The sequence below is a fragment of the Caloenas nicobarica genome, chromosome Z, assembly GCF_036013445.1.
Source record: "Caloenas nicobarica isolate bCalNic1 chromosome Z, bCalNic1.hap1, whole genome shotgun sequence".
Lineage (NCBI taxonomy): Eukaryota > Metazoa > Chordata > Aves > Columbiformes > Columbidae > Caloenas > Caloenas nicobarica.
Genome location: NC_088284.1, coordinates 43738781 through 43760080, shown reverse-complemented (window position 1 = coordinate 43760080; position 21300 = coordinate 43738781). Strand labels below are relative to the sequence as shown.

Sequence of the window (21300 nt, the reverse complement as noted above, 5' to 3'; positions counted from 1 at the left end):
TGGGGAAAAAAAAAAAGAAAAAAGGAAAAATGCGTTAGTTAGCCAATACAGTTCCTTGTAGTACTTATACATTGCAACTCACCACTCTTCAAAGCATCCCTGTAAACAATGGAACGAAACTCTTCGGTCAGATTCAGTTTCAGGTCTCATTTTTTTCAAGTACCAACAGAAGTAAAATAAATGTTTCTTTACTTCACATTAAAAGCTTTTGGGTGTTTCACACAAAATCACAGAATGGTTGAAGTTGAAAGGGACCTTGATGATTTTGAAGGAAAAAAATAAAAATAATGTTCAATATCATTTTAGTTGTAGACATCAGATTTCAATTTCACCTGCAGAGCAGAAATAAAGCACTAGATGCTTTGTTTTTTCACTGATTGAAATTTATTACAAATACACATATTCACTGCTTATTATGTGCCTGCTGCACATTAGAAGCAAAACCATATAGAACCAAAAGTGCTTTTGTTAAATATCAGAAACACCCTGTAATATACAACACAATGCAGAATCCTACTGCAAGTCATTTAACACCAACCAGGTATAAAACCCCTTACATATCTGAACATACTCTCTCATAACAAGTATGTATGAAATACTAACAATTACATATTGATACTAAGGTGCTTCAAACCAAAAGCACAAGTGCTTTCGCAACTGATCTCAACTGAAATAAGATATCTGAATTTGCTTTCACTAGCAATTACTCCAGGCATAGTTTGCCACTGGTTTGTTTTGTTTGGTTTGGTTGTTTTTGTGTTTGTTTAAGCGGAACAACAAAATCCCTGAAATGCCTTTGAATATAGCATTATGTTATCAAGCACTATGACAGTTCGAGATACAAACTAATGGCTCTCCCAAAAAAGAAATGTAAAGGCTTCCAGGGCAGCCAGAGGCTAGACATCTTTGCCCAGTCCTTCTGTACAGCTCTCTGCAGGGTAATGTTTGATAAGAATAAAGCTTATGAAACTGCACGTAAGTGTAAAAAAATCTGACATGCCATGGACTGAAACTTCTACATGGTTAGTTTCTTTTGCTGTCTTGCTGAGACTCAGGTATCTCTACTTAGGGAAAAACTCAACCCCCTTACCTGATGGGGAACTCTTACACTGGCAGGAAAGTCTTATGTTCTCTCTGAATATGATATCATGCCTTCAGAATAAAAGAAGGATGTTCCTTTCAACAGGCATGAAAACAAACACCAAAAGCCTGAGAAATCCAAACCTTTCATTTCAGATGAGCAGCTGCTTCAGAACTGAAAACAAATTTACCTCTAGTCCATAGCTCTTTGAATCTCTTCCCTGGGAGATACCACAGCTAGTTCAAACCTTGGATACATAGCCACATGAACCCTCATTTGTTAAATACATCTTTTTTTAAAAACAATAGATAGGTTTGAAGAACTTGTGTTCACGGAGCCTGGAAGACTGCATACAAGTCACAGTTCCAACTCCCACCTAACTCATGCTCAGAGCCACTCAAACACAAGTAGTTTTCAAAATGCTATCACAAGTTTCTGACTCTGCAGAAGAGACGTTGTAACCATTAAAAAAAAAAAAAAAAAGGAGAACAGCAACCTGTATGCACAAAGGTTCTGTCATGATGCACCATTCAGAGGTCTCCATGTCTTCCAAGTCTCACTCCCTATCTTAAAGTAGCACAACCAGCTTCTATACTTGTGTTGGGCTGCTGTAATGACCATCATATTTCAAAAAAAAGGCATTTTTCTGGGCATCTGTTTGTGCACTTCTTAATCGATTACCCCTGCAGTTACATATCAAGCAGCAATTTTTTTTCCAAAGAGTAACTCTAAAGGAAGTGGAACACGCTTTTTTTCTTTTGTATCCCTTACCCAATTTTTTCAATTACAGGTTTTGGAGAAAGAGTCTCAAGCATGACCAACTAAAACTTAAATATGCCCCAGTTACAGACAATGCAAACTTTGTTTTAGGTCAATATAATCCACAAATGAAGATCACGTGAGTTAGGAGAACTGAAGTTAATGCTGTAACTTCACATGCACTGCGTGGAAATTTAGGACAGTGTCTACGTAGGAGATAAACATGCCTCCTCTTCTTCTAACAATACGACCTTCCGTTTGGAGAGAGACATCATGGACTTTATGACAGTTAAAGAAATTCTAACAAAAATGCGTAAGGCAAGAAAAGCAAATGGGATTACAATCTGCATAAGATGGAAAATTGCTGTGCTAAATTCACTTAACAAGCATGTTAGAAAGAAGGCCCCGAGGCTTACACAAGGGTAGAGAGCTAGCTTTGCAAACATGAAGGCATGCTCTTTGCCACCGTATCTAGCAAAAGGATGTAAAGTTTCCCTTTCATAGAGGAGGGCTGTAGTCCATATTGCAAACTGAAATATGCTGGCAAAGAAAGTGATAACACAGCTGACCTGAATGGCTTCTATTTCATTGTGAGACTTCTCTGCAAATTCACTGGTCAGCTGGTAAGCTAGCGGAAGCCCACCAATGAAAGCCAATGAAAGTATGTTAAGCAGCCCCATTAATCGTGTAGCTTTTATTACATAAAGAAAAAGTGAGTGATGGACAAACCACAGGAGACCAATTGTTACAAATGAGCCAAAGTAGGCAAGATAGTTTGGCCCATATTCACTTAAAGCTTCAAGAAGGCTGCCATGGAACTTCTCCTCAACTTCCCTAGGATCAGGAACGTTGTCTTCACTGTGAAGAGAAAACTTACTTTATTTTGCATATTGCTGTTATAAAAACATACCTGGAAGAACACTGAACTATGTTGCTTTGCTGTGAGCAAGTAGGGAACAACAGGCGTCCACTTTGTAGTTCTCTAATTTGTAACTTAAAAAGAGCGTTTCAAATAACAGCTCTGCAAATAAATTAGATCTGAAAAGAAATCTGAAAGTAAGTTGGCATTCCTTTACGTTAATGTAATAAGGTTGCCCCAGTGACTAATCAGCCTTTTATCTGAAAACTAAGCAAAAAGGAAGCTTTGTTCTTCAAGTCTCCCACCCAACAAACATTAAATAGACCGATGATCACTACTGCTGAAATGTGGGCATTAAAAATATCCTTTGTGTCCTGTATCTTTCTAGAAAATCATACTTAAAGCAACCACTGCAGGTTTTAGAAGTCAACATTTGGTTAATTTTATTTCCTCAAATATTACATATAGACAAAAGTTAATATCATATTTAACAATACAAAGTGTAAGAGACAACACAAAGCCTTACCATATATCCAAGATCAGCAGGGTTGCTACAATAGCATAGACTCCATCACTGAATGCTTCTACCCGTTCCTTACTCAGAGGCTCGCTGAGGTAAAAAGTGAAGGTTTCTAAGCTATGGTGTTCCTCCTCTTCATCTCTCTGACCTGGAAACAAATCCAGATGTTTACTAGTGAAAGACAAAATCAGGAAGTATAAAGCAAGGTAGTTAAACAACCTAATGTGATCTCACTTTCTCCCCACCTGCCAAAATCATTAAGGAAGAAAGAAGGGTGCCATTCATCCACACAGATCAGTCACTCCACTTTTTTCAGCAGCTGTACCTCCCTCTGAACGTCATGTTGCTTTCCGGACAAGTGCTTCAGGGACAAAAGAGCCCTGGCCTTTAAACTACATGGCAGACCATTTCCGCCAAGTGCATAATGACTCAAAGCTGTAATTGAACAAATCATTTGTGCTAAACAAATCTGATGCTATATCTCAGGAAGCCCTAATACCTGCATGTCCTCTAAGACAGTGTGGAGAACTTATACTGCATGGGAGAAGAAACTCAATGGAGCACAGGGCTGCACTGGGACATCAGATGGTCTGCTTTAAAATAAATCCAGTCTTGTTCAAAAGGTGGGGTTCTGGAGCTCATACAGGAAATGTCAAACACATCCCTAAAGACTGAAATCTGAACTGCCAGCCAAGGTACACCACTTCAGGAGTATAATTTGGACGAAGAAAATGGTACAGCTTCCAGAAAAAGTAAGGAGAGGAAATGAATAAAAAGTAACTGTAACCACAACTCAGACAATAGAGCAGTAATTTATGTCACCCATCTGACAGGGTGAGACATACATATACATGACCTGACTGCAAAATGCAGTGCCCCCATCGCACTTGACACAGGCAATATTCATATATGTTTATCCTCTGGCTCCGAGAGCTGGAAAGCTGCCTGGCAGAAAGGGATCTGGGGGTATTGATTGACAGCCAGCTGAATGAGCCAGCAGTGTGCCCAGGTGGCCAAAAAGGCCAACAGCATCCTGGCTTGTATCAGGAATAGTGTGGCCAGCAGGACTAGAGAAGTGCCACTCTACTCGGCACTGGTGAGGCCCCACCTTGAATACTGTGTTCAGTTTTGGGCCCCTCATCATAAGAACGACATTGAGGTGCTGGAGAGAGTGCAGAGGGTGACAAAGCTGGTGAGGGGCCTGGAGCACAAATCTGATGAGGAGCAGTTGAGGGAACTGAGGCTGTTTAGCCTGGAGAAAAGGAGGCTAAGGGGAGACCTTATTGCTCATTACACCTACCTGAAAGGAGGCTGTAGCATGGAGGGTGTTGGTCTCTTTTCCTAAGTAGCAAGTGATAGGACAAGAGGAAATGGAGTCAACTTGCACCAGGGGAGGTTCAGATTGGATATCAGGAAAAAATTATTCACAGAAGGGGTTGTCAGGCATTGGAACAGGCTGCCCAGGGAAGTGGTCGAGTCACCATCCCTGGAGGTCTTTGAAAGGCTTTTAGATGAGGGTCGTAGTGTCATGGTTTAGTGCTAGAAATAGGTTATGGTTGGACTTGATGATCTTGAGGATCTCTTCCAGCTGAAGCAATTCTGTAATTTCAAAGCATTTCTGTCTACTATTACTGCCACACGGGGAAGTCAAAAGTATGTTTACATTTGCAGTGTACACAGACGGAATTGTACGAGGCTCAACAGCAGCAGCACAAAAGTGTTATTCTTCTGACTCACCTCAGCAGTGCCAATTCCGAAAACATGATCTGCTCAGTGGTTTTCTGGTCAGTTTATATTGCTCTCAATGAGGGATTCTTTACCTTTTGGCTGAGTAGGTTGCATGATACCACCTTCTCCTTTATTTTGCTACTGGCAACCTCCTACTCAACAGAGTTTAAGAGCACCTCTGGCTGTTGGTGTGGTTGTGCATGTGTTAGTGCTGACACAAGGAGGGCAGAAAAAACATAAGCATGAAGGAAGGAAGGAAGGATTTACACAGACTTAAGCCTTTAAACCATAGCAGTGAGATGTAGCAACCTAAACAGTTAATTACCCTGAAAAAGTTTGAATTATAGGTGCTCTGCTTGCCAGTTTGAAAATGTGGGACCATACAGTATTGGTGGGAAGAAAGTGACACAGGCACAGAGTTTCCTTCCTGTATTTTTCAATCTCCATGCTCCCTTTTTTAGGAGGGAAAAGGGATAGGTGTCCTGCAGCTATTTTTTCATATACTTGTATGTGCATGCCTGTGTTTATTCAGGACAAACCAGAGAGGTTCTGCGCTCAGAAATGATATTTGAATGTGTTGTGCCTTACACAAATCCAGTCACATAACAAGGCAAACCAGGGAGTGACAGATAAACTGTTTGGAAGCACAGCAATAAACACCCAAATCACTATGTTCCAAGACTGAAAGTAGAACTGAGATTACGTCGTTTCAGGCTGTTTTGATAACATGTTGACAACGTAATAACAGATCTGAACATACTCCTACAAATATTGTTACTCACCAACAATCTTGGTTTTACACCATGTAGCGAATCGAGTGAGATGCGGAAAAATTATTACAAGCCCAAGAAGTACATAAGACTATGGAGAGGAAAATGAACAGTTTAAATTTAGTTATCAAAATATAAACTACCTTCCAAGCTTAATATGAAACTACTACTCTCAATCTTTAGGTGTAATCACATCGAGAAAAACAAATTTTGACTTCATGACACAGAAAAGGCTGGCCTGAAATGGACATGCACCTCCTGAATATCACATGTGCAACCTAACACTGCTTTCTGATACCTAACTTAGTACCAGTTGTGAAGCAAGCTAAAACAAGAAGGGAAATAATTCTGCTAACAAAAATGCAGTAACGATTTGTTTGGAAGCTAGAGAACTATCCCACATGATCCTTATGGGTGCCTTCCAACTTGAGATATTCTATGATTCTACCACTTGTGTCTCAAAGAAAGCTCACTGGGTCATAAGTGGTTCACAGGTTTTGCATAGGTCTAAGCACAAGAGCAGCTTGGAGACTAATTTCGCTGTTATTAATATTAAAATAAAATACACTAATGAACAAGGCAAGGGACTAGAGGGAAGTAAGGGTGCAAGAGAAAAACATATTTTCTGTTAAAATTAGGCCTTTTCACATTTGGACTCAACTGTCCCTTTTATCAACAGCAACCTGATTCCTGTCAAATTTGAGGATTATTTAAACACTGGTAATTCCCATAGAAACTCTCTCAAAATTCAGTTAAATCCACCTTTTCCTAAATGACAAGACAGAGGAAAGGAAGCTCAGGATACATCCAAAAACTAGATTTCAGTTCTAAGTGGGGATTCTGAGAAAGACAAAAGCTATTTAATAAGGATGGCAGAGAAGAAGGCTATGTAAGAACAGGCCTTAGCTAAAAATATCTGTGTTGAGGTGCAGGCTGGCTAACTTGTCTGCTTATGCTATTTGCTCTTACACCCTGAATTAGTGCAGCAATTATCTTCACTTCTCTTCAGTTTGTGCAATGTGATGTTTATTTCATGTAACCTTCCACATTATCTCACCTACTTATGATAAGCAACATGCTGCATTACAGTTTAGAAGACCTGTTTCTAATTAAGAGAAGCATTAAAAAGAAAAAAAAAATCAGATGGAGAAAGTAAAGCAAATATTGTAGCAGAATATTATCTCAAAACTACCCAAACTCATGGATCTAATTACGGATTGGTATCTGTGAATTGAACACCTTCAACGCAAAACAGCATCCATGATTACAACATCACAGAACTGGCAACTGGGAAAACCTGCAAGTTTAACATGGACATGTCCTAAATACAACTAATATAAATTGCTGAATCAAAGTTTTTGGTTAACCAGGAAAACTTACCAAAGGAATAAAGAAAAAGGAAAAGATGGCTGCTAAAAAGCATAAAAGTGGTCCTCTTAGGATAATCTTTAAGATATGACGTTTATAGAAATTCTGATTTTCAGACACCTGTATCTGTTGATTCAGTAAGTGTGGGTGATAGAATCCATACACTACTATCACAGCCTACAAGGAGAAGAGCATTACTGAAGTTATTACATAGAAGTATATGCAGCATTTCAAATATAAAACTGTAAAACTATAAATCAACAAATTCCAACACACTTTCAACCTTATTCTTTATTCTCACATGGAAGGCTGGTCTTAGAAACACTGAGATTTCACAATACACTCCATGTCAGGATTTTAGTCTCTTCTGCAGAGCTTGTCATGACCATGGATCTTATATAAAGAAGAATGAAGACCTCCACAATATGGAAAAGAAAGTGACAAGGCACTGCACCAGTAGAAAAACAGTGTCATTGGACTGAGACTGAAAGCCCATGTTCACTCAGCCATTGCTGCATGGCTCAGTAAGAATCTCAACAGGAAAAGTCAACTGCTATTTCCCCAAGGCACTTTTAATGAGTGGAAAATGAATTACTAGTCTGTGGACTTTGAGATCAGCTGTTTTAGTTGCAGAAATCAGTTTCACAGGACAGTGGCAATGCAAACTTTCATCTTATATACAGACACTATATGATCACAATAAACACAAATTTGAAAAAGAATGCTATACAAACAAAAAAGACATTTAGTAATTTATACACATAGTTAAGAAATCTCATTTTAGTTCTACCCAAGAAAATCTATTTAAAAATGAAAATGTAAATGGATAGCTCCAATACCTGTATAAGGCCAATGACAACAGCACAGACACTGAACAGGAAAATGCCAAAAGGTACCTCTGGAAAGGAGGCCATTAAGGAAAACTAAAAAGAAATGCAATGAGATCAAATATTTAATTAAGAAGCTATGTAGGAATAACAGTAGAGAAACAGAAGCACTCTTCATTCAATACTCAAAGTCAAAAACCTATTAATACTTTGCATTTCAACATAACTCCACTAAACGCAATTTCTAGTCACAAACATGCAGGCATCCAAACCAAAGGCATCTGGAGAAATGGCTCTGCTCTCAAGTTGATACTGCAAAACCTTAAACCTCTCTGATACTATATCTCCATAGCAACTACAGACTGGCTTCACAGAATCACAGATTCACAGAATGTTAGGGATTAGAAGGGATCTTGAAAGATCATCTAGCCCAATCATCCTGCCAGAGCAGGAACACCTAGATCAGGTTACACAGCAATGTGTCCAGGCGGGTTTTGAATGTCTCCAGAGAAGGAGACTCCACAACCTCCCTGGGCAGCCTGTTCCAGTGCTCCGTCACCCTCACTGAGAAGAAGTTTCTTCTCATTTAAGCGGAACCTCCTGTGTTCCCATTTGTACCCATTGCCCCTTGTCTTATCATTGGTTGTCACCAAGAAGAGCTTGGCTCCATTCTCATGACACTCACCCTTTACATATTTATAAACATTAATGAGGTCACCCCTCAGTCTCCTCTTCTCCAAGCTAAAGAGACCCAGCTCCCTCAGCCTTTCCTCATAAGGGAGATGCTCCACTCCCTTAATCGTCTTTGTGGTTCTGCACTGGACTCTCTCCAGCAGTTCTCTGTCCTTCTTGAGCTGAGGGGCCCAGAACTGGACACAATATTCCAGATATAGTCTCACCAGGGCAGAGTAGAGGGGAAGGAGAACCTCTCTCGACCTACTAACCACCCCCCTTCTAATACACCCCAGGATGCCATTGGCCTTCCTGGCCACAAGGGCACAGTGCTGGCTCATGGTCATCCTGCTGTCCACCAGGACCCCCAAGTACCTTTCCCCTACACTACTCTCCAAGAGGTTGTTCCTCAACTTATACTGGAACCTGGGGTTGTTCCTGCCCAGATGCAAGACTCTACCCTTGCCCTTGTTATATTTCATTAAATTTTTCCATGCCCAACTCTCCAGCCTGCCCAAGTCTCGCTGGACGGCAGTACAGCCTTCTGGTGTGTCAGCGACTCTTCTCAGTTTTGTGTAATCAGCAAACTTGCCGACAGTGCATTCTATTCCCTCATCCAAGTCATTGATGAATATATTGAACAGTACTGGTCCCAGTACCGACCCTTGAGGGACTCCACTAGATACAGGCCTCCAATTAGACTCCGTCCCATTGACCACAACTCTCTCGCTTCTTTCCTTCAGCCAGTTCACAGTCCACCTCACTACCCGATCAACCATTCCACACTTCCTCAGTTTAGCTGCGAGGATGCTGCAGGAGATGGTGTCAAATGCTTTACTGAAATCAAGATAGACCATGTCCACTGCTTTACTATCATCTATCCACCTGGTTATGTCCTCATAAAAGGCCATGAGGTTGGTTAAGCATGACTTTCCCTTGGTGAAGCCATATTGACTGCCCCTAATGACCCTCTTATCTTTGATATGCCTTGACATGGCACCAAGTTGTTCCATCACCTTTCCAGGGATGGAGGTGAGGCTGCTGACTGGTCTATAGTTACCTTGATCCTCCGTCTTGCCCTTTTTGAAGACTGGAGTGACATTTGCTTTCCTCCAGTCCTCAGGCATCTCTCCCATTTCCCACAACTTAGCAAAGATGATGGATAGTGGTCTAGCAATGACTTCAGCCAGCTCCCTCAGCACCTGCGGGTGCATCCCATCAGGACCCATGGATTTTTGGATGGCCAGATTGCTTAATTGGTCCCTAACCCAGTCCTCATCAACCGAGGCAAACCCCTCCATTGTCCTGACTTCCTCTGGGGCCTCAGGGGTATGGGGCTCCTCAGGACAGCCTCCAGCAGTGTAGAGAGGCTTGTAGCTTAACATAAAGTTTAACAGTGTTTTCAGTAGACAAGATGTTCATAGCTGTGAAAATTCTTGATATTAGAAGACCTTTTTCAATCTTTTAATTTCTCTACCTCCATGAATCCCTGCTGTATTAGTTTCTGCAGCTTCATTACCGGGGGAAAAAAGCAGGGAGCAGTATTAGGGTAACATTGACAAATTATTTCAGCTTCAAAGCAAAGAAGTATGTGCTCTTGCTGATACTGGTTTACTGACCACAGCCTTATTCTTTGCAGACTAATATATAACACAGATATATCCACAATGAAACAGGGGCCTGTCATATAAATCTGTTATATAAGTCAAGATGCATACACAAAAGTCATACAAAATACATATACAAAAGTCAAGATGCATTTTAAGCAAGTGTTTTGTTCTGCTAATATGGTGTTCAGTTGCAAATATGCTTGCTAGGTCTAAAGGTCATCTGACCAGAAATTGTGCAGAAATCAGATTTGCAGATTTAATAAAAATGAATTATTTGCTGCAAGAATCAACCTTGCTGAGTAAGACAAAAGTGATACCAAAAATTCTGTCTAGATTACAAAAGGAAAATGTTCTGTCATCTAAAGAGGAGTTTGAAACGCAGCTCTAGTTCCCTTACAAAATGCAAAATTCTGATCAGGCAACTTCAACATTTTTCAATACAGCCGCTTTCAAAAAAATAAATTATTGGAAACTATGACTTTCTATTACCATAATTTTTCTTCTAGAATACTCATTTTCTATCAGGTCTATAACATGCAGTAATTGAAAGTTATAAAGTGCACCCCCCAGAATTTTTTAAAAAGTAAGCCTTAACTATTACAGTGTATTCAGCATTTATACTGTAATATTAATAACACTCTCCTGGGTTTCTGAATACTTTAGTAAAGTATTTCCAAATAAATAAAGAAAAAACTCCATAATTTAAACATATGTAAAACTTTAGAAGAGCACTTACTGTGTAGGGCAAGAATGTTATGATCATCATACAAGCCTAAAAAAGAAGAAATGTACCAAAACACTAGGTAAAATGCAAAGCAAGCAATTTCCTCATTAAAGATGTGTCTAGAGGATGCAACAAAAACAAATGAAATGCTTGTGCTGAGTCATTAAAAACATACATTTCTGAAGTTGCTAAGCTTTGATTGTAACAAATTGCTAGTTCTGTACACATCTTCCATGTTTGCAATTCAAACTGTACAGGCCTATTTTAGAAAACACTGCCATTTCATTACCAACACCACAGGTAGAAGTTTTGCTGTGGTTCTTAACCTACAGTAGCAATGCCAAAAGTACGACACCTTCTAAAGAGGTATTCCTGATTTGTCAAAACCATTGATCTCTGATCACAAATACTTCATATATAAAAAAGCCAAATCTAAAAAATAAAACAAACAAAACCACCTCACATGCAAAGAAATGCATTACTTTGAAAACTTCAGAATTAATTTCTGAACAACTTAAACAGCAAAATGACTGAAAACATAACTGTAATTCAAACCTACCACTTAAGATTTTTTGCCACAAAAGACAAAGTGTTACATTTTCTTAAGCCTGGGGTACAGATATTTTAGCTGGGCACTGAGGAACAGAGTCAAAAGCTTTTGCCATAGATGCCTTTCCTGTTGCCTCATGAACTTCAGACTAACCTGTTGCAGAGCATCTTGTAGCTTATAGTAAAATATGTGGAAGTTAAAAGCAAATTAATTATCAATCAGCCACTTTGGCAAGGAGGAATTCAAGCTTTTTGTATCTTCCTGACTTGGAAATTTGGCAATTATGTTATTTAAATTAGAAACTTTTCAATATGTATATACAGACTTAAAAAAAGTTACCTCTACTTGCTAGTTAGACATCCAGCCTGTCTGACAAGGCTTACCAGATTTAGAAGAGCAAGGACATCATCTATAAGCTCTATCACCTGAAACAACCTGTTAAGGCAAAGCAAGATATCATGAAGTCAGCTCCCAAAACATGCTTTACAACGCTGTACACAAATTGTACTTTCATGATACTATTGGGCAACCTGATTTCTTTTGCTCCGGAGTTTATACAAGTAGTCCAGCTGCTACCAAAACTCATTAGCTCAAACATGAAAATAACGTTAGAAAAATCTGAAAAGCAAGATACAAACAATCAAGTTCAATCATGGAGCAGTTATTCATAGAATGGTTTGGGTTGGAAGGGACCTTAAAGATAATCTAGTTCCAACTTTGCTGCCATGGGCAGGAACACTTTCCACTAGACCAGGTTGCTCAAAGCCCCATCCAGCCTGGCCTTGAACACTTCCAGAGATGGGGCATCCACAACTTCTCTGGGCAGCCTGTTCCAGTGCCTCACCACTCTCATAGTGAGGAATTTCTTCCTAATATCTAACCTAAATCTACTTTCGGTTGTAAGCCACTAACCCTTGTCCTACCACTACCTGCCCTTGTAAAAATTCCCTCTCCAGCTTTCCTGTAAGTCTCCTACAAGAGCTGTAAGGTTACCCCAAAGCCTTCCCTTTTCCAGGCTGAACAACTACAAGTTTCTCAGCCTGTCTTCATAGGAGAGGTGCTCCAGCCCTCTGATCATCTTCGTGGTCCCCCTCTAGAACCTCATTTCTATTTGAAGGCCAAGTGGCATATAATGTAGCAAGCTGGCTTTTCTTTTTCTCCCCCTACTCTATCCTTTCTCTATACCTGAAATTATATATATACTTTGAAGTAAATTTCACTGTTAACAGCCAAGTCATTTGTGAAGAAGTGATCCAGATGTCAGTTCTGACCCATTGACTCACATACCAAAAATGTAACAAGGCAGTGAGCAACAAATCGATATTATCGCTTGGAAAATGGATGATATGGGGATGATTTGGGAGCAGGAGTTGATGATGATTCTCTGTAGGACTTTCCACTTCACTATAGGATGACATGTAGCCAAATCACAGGGCAAGCTACTGGTTTGTTTTCTCCCACAGCAGTTTTGTCCCAAAACAGCTCTATCTTTTGCCATCTGACACATGCAGGACAGGACAGCCTGCAGACTGTTAGTGAGCTGCACAAGGCTTGGGAGCCACAGGACAGCTATCATTAGCTATCACAGAACCACCTATTTACTTAAACAGAGGCAAGGCCTAGAACTAACTGGAGAATGACAGCCGGTGCTCACTGCTCAAGCAAATGCTCCGAAGCATGAACAAAGGCAGACTTTCACCAGAAGGCACTGATCACTGTTCACACAAGAACATGAACAAGTCTGTTTGATACCCTGATGCCAAATAGAAAGATAGGCACTAGACTGACTTTTAGCTTGTCAGTCAAAGCAATGTTGTGTAGGGATCTGAGCCCTGCAGTAGCACTGCACAGGTCTTCCAGAGCAGATCCAGATCTTCAGAGTCCACACAGAGCCTCAGATTTTTCTCCTGAATCATTTCTCCTGAAGATACAGTATAGTTATTATTATGCAAAGAAAATAAGCTTTTCTTCCAAACTGCTCCACACCTCACCAATTAAATTCCTGATCCACAGAAGTGTCACTTAGAATCAATAGAACCAGCCACTCTGCACAAAACCCTAAACTATGCCTCAGTATTTACTTAGGCAAGTAAAGAAAAGCAATGGGATAAAAGCACTGAGGTGAGGTATCAGCTTCAAGTATTACAGGTTGCACACCTCTATTTGAACGCAGTCAAACCACTTAAGGAAAGAATATAGTCCATTTGTCAATTTCTAAAATTCAAACAAAAACTGCCCTGATTCCAGTATGATGCCTGCATGTCAATTTATTTTCAACTACCAAGACATGGGCAGATGGCGGTGTCCACAGCTCTATAAAGTGTAGCACCTGCAACATTACAGTTGATTTTGTGAGGAGCACTGCTGAGGACTGAGTTTTAGGCCACCTGTGGTATATCAGTTCCTCTATTTGTGTAGCACACAAGTTACAAAATCATGCTTTTTTGGCATAATTAGAGGTTTAATCCCATCTAGAATATGAAGTAAAACAAAGAGTAACTCTAATTTAAAATATAGAGAATGTTTTCTCTGTATCACCGTGTCAGTGGTGTAAGAGTACAGTTAGTTATTCACTGCTTAGGGTAGCACTTCCTGACAATGAATTTTTATATTATCCAGCAAAAGGCAATTCAGAAACCTATCAGCAAGACAGAAATGTATCAGGCACATGGTTACCTCCTGTCCTTTTAAACAATAGGTTTTCTTTAACTTTGGAGTTAAACACTGTGTTCCTACCTTACATGAGCTGCCCACGCCACTGTGACTATTAAGAAGGTCATCAAGTAGACTGAAATTTTTGCTAGAAGAAGTTGCTGAACACTCTCACCTAGTTTCTGAAACAGAAGGTGACACCCAGAGACAGAGAAAGGAAAGTTAAATGTTACATTCTGAAATTACTAGCACTATCTGCAAATGAGAAAGGACTTGCAGTCATGTAATACATTTTTTTGAAAATGTCTGCCAAGAATGCAGTTCTCCTCCAGCAATCTTTTTACTGCCATGCAGAGAAACTGGTTTATTAAACACTTGTAAGTATGCTGAAATGCATAGTTAGTAGCAAACAATGTACCAAAATATCTCTTCAATCTGTAGAAGGGCTTCCCAGTGCTCCATTCAACTTGTGATTCATTTATGCACTCTCTCATCACTGTTACTGTGAAAATGGATTTTAGAGGAGGGCTGGCCACAAAACACCTCTTTTATTTTCTTAGCATTGACTTGTGGAGTAGAAGCATCACACACATTTTCATGTGATGATTGTCAACAACAAGGAAGGGGAGGGCTTAACCACAGCAAATTTTGCATGTACCACCACAATGGCTTAAATAGATTCATGTGGCATATTTGAGTTTCCTAAAATACATGAGACAAAATATTTGCATCTAGGTCTGTTTTTAAGAGCAGAAAAATAAATTGTGACTAAAAAATCCTCTAAGCTTTCTCAAATGATTAATTTATGCTGCTTGATATTCCTGTTTCTTTCATAATTAGCTTATTTTCTGTAATCTTCTTCTGCCACTTTTGCTTATTCTCATTGCATTTATTACTAACCTGATTTTAAAACCAGCATTCAGCTTGCACTATGTAAGCAGCTTCTTTAAGTGATAATCTATTATCAAAAAAAGCACATGCTTTCTGAAAGATGTTTTGGTTAGATACTCATCTTTCATGCAGAAGCAACCAGATAAAATCTACGTGTACAGCTCATGCAGGTTTCATTATCAGAACTTGTGCAAATTACACAGATCTTCAGTATTCAAATTTTTCACCCCAAGCTCAACGGTTCCTCTCCCTATGGGAAGTTTCTGTTGGCTTTAGTGCTACTTAATGGTTTAGGCTTTTTGAAAGTCTAGAACTTGAAGTGGGGTTCTAAATTAGGATGTTGCACGTACTCGCAAAAACAAGAGAAACAACAAAACAAAACACATACAATACCTGATCAGGATGTATTTTTGTGTGAGCCACGGGCAAAATCTGAAACAACAAAAGCTTATTAGTTCATAACATTCTTTTCCTTATTGAGAGCTTTATTAAAATCTAAAAAACTTCAGGTAGCCGCAAATATTCCTGGTTCACACGGCTACTAACAGCCTGCAGTTCTGGAAGGCGGCACTCTTCGGCCGAAAGACACCGCATTACCTGGCCCCCAAGACTGGGCACCGCTGCACGGGGTTGGCCCACGCTCGCAGGCACACGACTCCCCGGCTCGGGGACCGGCGCCGACATTTCGCGGCAGCGCTGCAGGAACAGGCTGGCGGTAAGATGCGAACACGGCTCCTCGGAAGCAGCGGGCGCAGACCGGAGAGCCCGGGACAAGCTGCAGCTGCTCGGAGCTTTTCCCCTCACCCGCCCAGCTGCGGGTGCCGGGCTTGACCGCCCTGAGTCCCGCTACCCTGCCGCCGGTGCCTCTTCCACGGCGGAGGCAGGCCGGGCAGGCCCCACGCCGCGCCTGGGCCGGGCGCTCACCATCACCGTGGCGATGATGGAGAGCAGCGCGTCGCTGTAGGCCAACAGCCGGTGCGACGTCTGCGTGCTGCTTCCCAGCTCCAGCTCCAGCACCCGACCGCGCACCGGCTCGGATTCCACCTCCCCGCCGCCGGGGCCCGGCGCCGCGGCTCGCAGAGCCGACATGGCCCCGGTGCGCTCCGCCCCCGGCGCCGGCGGGAGAGGCCGTTGGGCGGGGCGGGGCTCGCTCTCGCACGGGCTTGCGTGAGGCGCGAGCGCCGGTCGTCCTGAGGGAGGTTTGACGGGCGACCCGCGCGGGGAAGTGGGGAGCCGCTTGCAGGGGAACTCCTGTTACTGTTGGAAATACATATAAATTAAAAGCGATTTCTGTACACTTGGGGATGTCTGTGCTGATGTCTTGAAATCTTAAAGTTGATGGCTGATACAGGTGACATGAGCTGGGGGGTTCTGGGGAAGAAGCAGTGTTATAAATGATGTGTTGATAATCTTACCTGCCACCAAAGCTCTTCACAGCTAGTGTATATACACCAAAGATTACACTTACCAGAGGCTCTCGTGTTTGGAGATTCTTAGCTTTGTTTATAAATCATGTTTTAAAATCCACATCTGAACTCTCAAGTAACTTCCCCATCCCCTCCCCTCTGGGTTTTTGGTTTGGTTTGGTTTTTACAAGCATAACCAGCCTTGTTTCATCACGTAAAACCATTTGGTGGTTGTTTTAGGTGCTGCCTTGTGTCTTTTGGAGCTGTGAACTGGAGGATTTTGGTTTATGTTCAGGTTTTTATTCTCTTGGCAGGTCTAGTTCATACCATAATGATAGTCTGTTTGGAATACGTAGGGCTTAGTTTCCAGTCAAGTTGTGCTCTAACTGAACTGTTGCAAAAGGGGTTTATTGCAGAGAAATAAAAAGGGGTTTGTTGCAGAGACTTTTTTTTTTTAAAGTCTTTTGCTGTAACTGAAAGATGGTCAGGGTCTTCAAAAGAAGCATACCTGAATTTGTGATAGGTTTTTGCTGGCAGTATCTTTGTCATCATAAACTTTGTATTTTCAGTTTCTACAAAGGCTATTCACTAAATAATGGATTTCATAAGAGAAATCCAGAAAATAAGCCAAGAATTCAAATATCATGTGAAGAACTCAAATTGCAGAGAGCAAAACCACACTCTGATGGGGTGAAAATGTTCTAGGTTTGCACAAAATCCTATCTGAAGATATGTGGAGAATGCGGTTTAATTCATAAACAATTAGCTCAGCCTACTGATTGGAGTTACTTATCGAAGATGTTCTAGACTGAAAAACATCATGATACTGCATTCCTATAATACAGGATGCTGCTTCCAGTAAATAGTAACTTATTTTCCTCAGGTCCTGTATAAGCTGAAGCTAGGAGTTCAGAGGCCAGATCAGAAATACGCAGCTGAGTATGTACTACAAATTGGAATGAATTTGTAATAGATTTTGGGGGAGGAAGAGTCCAGCAGATAGGCTGTAACTGCTGTGGAAATCTCTGAAATTCATAACTAGGCATTGGAAATAATATAGTATGATCTCGTCAATAGTAGGAAGAACCTGTGGAAATCACTTAGCTGTGCCCCAGGCTCTGCTCAAGAGAGGTGTTTCTACGTCTGGTGGAAGTCAGCCCTTAAAACAGCTAGGGTCTGCAAGGAAGTGGGTGGATACTCTCTGGATGCCTATATGCCAGAACTAGTCAGGCTGGGAGTGTGATATGCTTGAAACTTTTGAGTTGTCTTCCTGGAAAGAAGAATGCGAGAAAAGCTGGGAATCTTGGCTGCACTCAGAAGAGGCCTGAGGAAAAAACTGAAAAGCTGGGAGGCCTCACCTGGAAAAAAACCAGCAGCCAAGTAACTTTTTCACATAAATATGGGGAGATTCTCATCAGGCACTAGCAATGGGCCTTAGGAAAGAACAGGGTGGGAAATCACCTTGTGAGATCTTGGTGAAATACCAAAAACAGTCCAGAGAGAAGGGACTGAATACATTTGCCCGTAAGAACAGCATTTGTTATGCGTAAGTTTTGTGAAAAAGGTATATTAATGAATGGCATTTTCATTTAGGGCTGATCTGAGTGGTCTGCACTGGAACATGTGTTGAACTGATTACAGGAGATGTGACTGAGACACAGAAGCCGCTTCAACTGCGAGATCGCAGAACTAAATCTCTTCTCATAAGCAAGTTGAACTGAAGTATTGTATAAATGATAGAGAAAATAGCAGAACTATGGCAAAAATAAATTTCTAAAACAAAAAGGGTCAAGCTTTTGGCTGAAATATTGAATCAGTGTGCCAAATATAAGTAGAATATGCATGGACTTCAGCTGGGACAGGTACAGTTCTGTGGCTCCAACAAGAACTTTTTTGTGAGGTCCTGAGATGCAGAGCAATATTGAAAGTTCAGCTGCTGAAATGATTCCATGTTTAAAAGGTCTTCCGGTTCATCTCTCCATTTTCCATAGCAGCTTTCTGGTGGCACTGATGGTGTTTTCTACACTTGGTCAAGAAACTTCAGCAGAAGAGGCAAGGGACAACATGACTATTACAGAAGCAATTCATAGTCCCGCCACAAATTGACCAGTGATAAATGTATCTTGGCTGAGACAGCTGCCTTCTAAAACACAACCCCACTGTCACAGGCAATGGAACGCTTTTGTTGCAGGGAATTTGACTTAGTTTGTTGCCAAGTAACAAACTTTTAATTTCTGATCCTAGTATTAAAAAATAAAGATGGCAAAAGATCACTTAGGGAAAACACACCAGCTTCCTTCTGGACACCTTTCCTCCCCACTTCTGGGCCTCTGTCCCTTGGGTGAGGCATTGGGGAACACGAGATTTGGCTCAGTGTGCTGTGATTGGTTTTCTTTTGCTCCTCCATGTTTCTGTCTCCACTCCTCTGGCATGGGCTCCTCCACCGTCTGCAAATGCCTCAGAGGCGTAGCCCCCCTGTGTCTTCTTTTGTACATCTGCACTTGCGTGGGTGCCTCTGCTCTAGTCCTGCTCAGGCAACTTCTCTTGTGCCTCCTTTTTCTCCAGTATCCTCCTGCCTTCACGTCTTTCCTGTCCTGGCACCTCTTCCCTCTGCACTGGTGTCTCTTGCCTCCATTTTTTTTGGTTTCTCACTTACAAAGGTTGACCGTTCTTTGTATATTTTTTTCCTTTTACATTCAAGGCTAGGGTTGGAGTATACGTATACCCTACAATATAAAAAATGGCAAGGAGCATATGTTGAATGAGAATAGTGCATAAGAGACAATGTAAAGCAGAAGGATTTTAGAATGCAGCATAATGTGAATTCATGATGGAGGAGACTGAAATTCTTCATTGTGAATGTTTTTACATGATTTGTATGAAGTGTTGTATGGAACATGTAACTTGAGCTCAAAGCCTATTTATTATAGAGAACTGAAATACCTCCAGGCACACAAATCTCTGTATGACTTGTTTAATTTTGTTTTATATCATAACAAATTCTGAAGCTAAAGAAAGATAATAAAATAGTTAATGGATTTCATAGGGTACTTCTGATAATCATTAACTGTGGTTTAAAGTCTATGTCTTTATTGCTCTCCTTCACACCCATTTAAGCAATCATTGTCATCTGAGAACTGGTGATTTTTGGTGTTATGTGCTGAAAAATTTTGTTCTAAGGATAGATTTAAAAAAAAAAAAGGCAAACCCAAAAGGGGTGCAGACAGCCTATTTCCTCTAACCTGGTTACCTCTTCATGTATCACCCTGTAGAGTGGTGGTTTTCACTGAGGGTGAGTGGCCTGTTGCAGCACACTAGCTACCACTTGAGTTACCACAGGTAGGCAGTGCCTTCTCCAGTCATTCTTGCAGCTGAAATACAATATTGCTTTATTTTTTCTGAAGGTTGGCTTGGACTCATTTGTCTAAAAGCTTTGCCTTCGTTATTTCTTTTATTACCTCATTTATCTTTCTACTCAGAAGTGTCCTGAAATGAAGACATGCTGCTTCCTAGCAGTCAACACATGTTTGCAGAACGAACACACATTTCTTTTAAGATATTTGCTGGTGGCCTGGCAGGTGATACCAAAAAGTTGGCAAAAAGACTCTTTAATACTGTTTCAAAAGTGTTAAAAAGCAGGAACTTTATTCAGCATGCTGGCTGCAGGGAGGATCACTCCTCTAATCAAGCACACACATGACTCACACTTGGTTTTTATTACACACACCAATTGCATTAATTGGTTTCTACTGCTCAGTTCATGCATTAAACATAGATTCAATCACACCTTTTGTTGGAAGTAATTTTTTGGTATTTGAGGGTCTTCATCTGGTTTGTAGCGGCCTCCAGTTTTCAGGAGTTTTCGGGGTTGCTGTCCCACATTATCAATGGCACCTCTTGGATTCTTCTGCAAAGCGTTACACCATTGAGTTTCATTTCTATAGTCACCAAGGGTAGCATTAACATTTTGCAGTTTTATCCATTCATGCACTTGTATATTGTTCTGACACTGTTCACAAGCCAGCTGGATACAAGCGCCCATGGGCATAGATCCCAGCAATTCCAGTTCCTGTGGTTCAATATCTGCTTCCGGGAAGCAATTAATCCGAAGTGCCATGTTAGTATTATTACAGTTCATTGCAATGCCTCTGCATCGACCACTACTTTGAAACAGTCGTGTGATGCTGCTGTAGTCATCAAGGGGGATGCCAACCAAGCATGTGTGGAACGGGCTTTCCGGAGATGCCATAGCTAGGCATATGGAGTTCTGGCCAATCGTGTTGGCTAAAGTAATCCACATGTTAGTCTTTGTCTGTGCAGGCATCCAAAACGCAGCAGCTGCAGCAGTCGATGTCAGGAGAATAACACAGGTTTCACATTTCGCACTGACAACCATTGCAGCCCTTGATCTGTAAAGACACAAGCATAGCCTCTCCCCCAGGTTATCAATTGATGTGGCCCTTCCCATTGACCATTAACTAGTGATTTGACCGTAACTAATGTAGGTTCTTTCTGATTTAGCATGTTTTTGGGTCATACTTGTAAAGTGTTTCATCACAGGATGAATTTGGACTGCACCACTTATATCTAAGTGATTCATCACATACAATGCTTTTGACAATCAGTTTTGTGGTGTTTCCCCTACTTCTCCTTTTTGTTTTTTTAAAAAAAATTCAGAATCAGATGTGTGCATTGGACCTTGACTACGTACTCAGAATCACAAATCAAATTCAGAGGTTCATCCTTAAAAATCTTTAAGTAAAGCTGCGCCAAATTCTACTAATTGGGTTGAACCTTCAATGATTTTTAGAAAATGATGCCAATTGTTATCTTCATGCCAGACCACTACAGCTTTATGAGATTTCCCTGAACCATCAACAAAA

The 21300-nt window shown here is 40.9% G+C and overlaps 1 protein-coding gene across 1 annotated transcript; it reads right to left on the bottom strand.

Moving 5' to 3' along the window:
- Positions 1 to 373: 373 nt before the first annotated feature.
- On the bottom strand, positions 374 to 16168 carry TMEM175 (transmembrane protein 175). The gene is made up of 10 exons (XM_065656784.1): positions 15936 to 16168; positions 15405 to 15443; positions 14205 to 14302; positions 11852 to 11903; positions 10931 to 10966; positions 7925 to 8008; positions 7098 to 7262; positions 5730 to 5808; positions 3226 to 3367; positions 374 to 2698 (listed from the first exon to the last, which is right to left on the bottom strand). Exons 1-10 carry the CDS (start codon positions 16098 to 16100, stop codon positions 2047 to 2049), a joined length of 1512 nt encoding a protein of 503 aa, XP_065512856.1. The 5' UTR covers positions 16101 to 16168; the 3' UTR covers positions 374 to 2046.
- Between the last annotated feature and the right edge of the window lie 5132 nt (positions 16169 to 21300).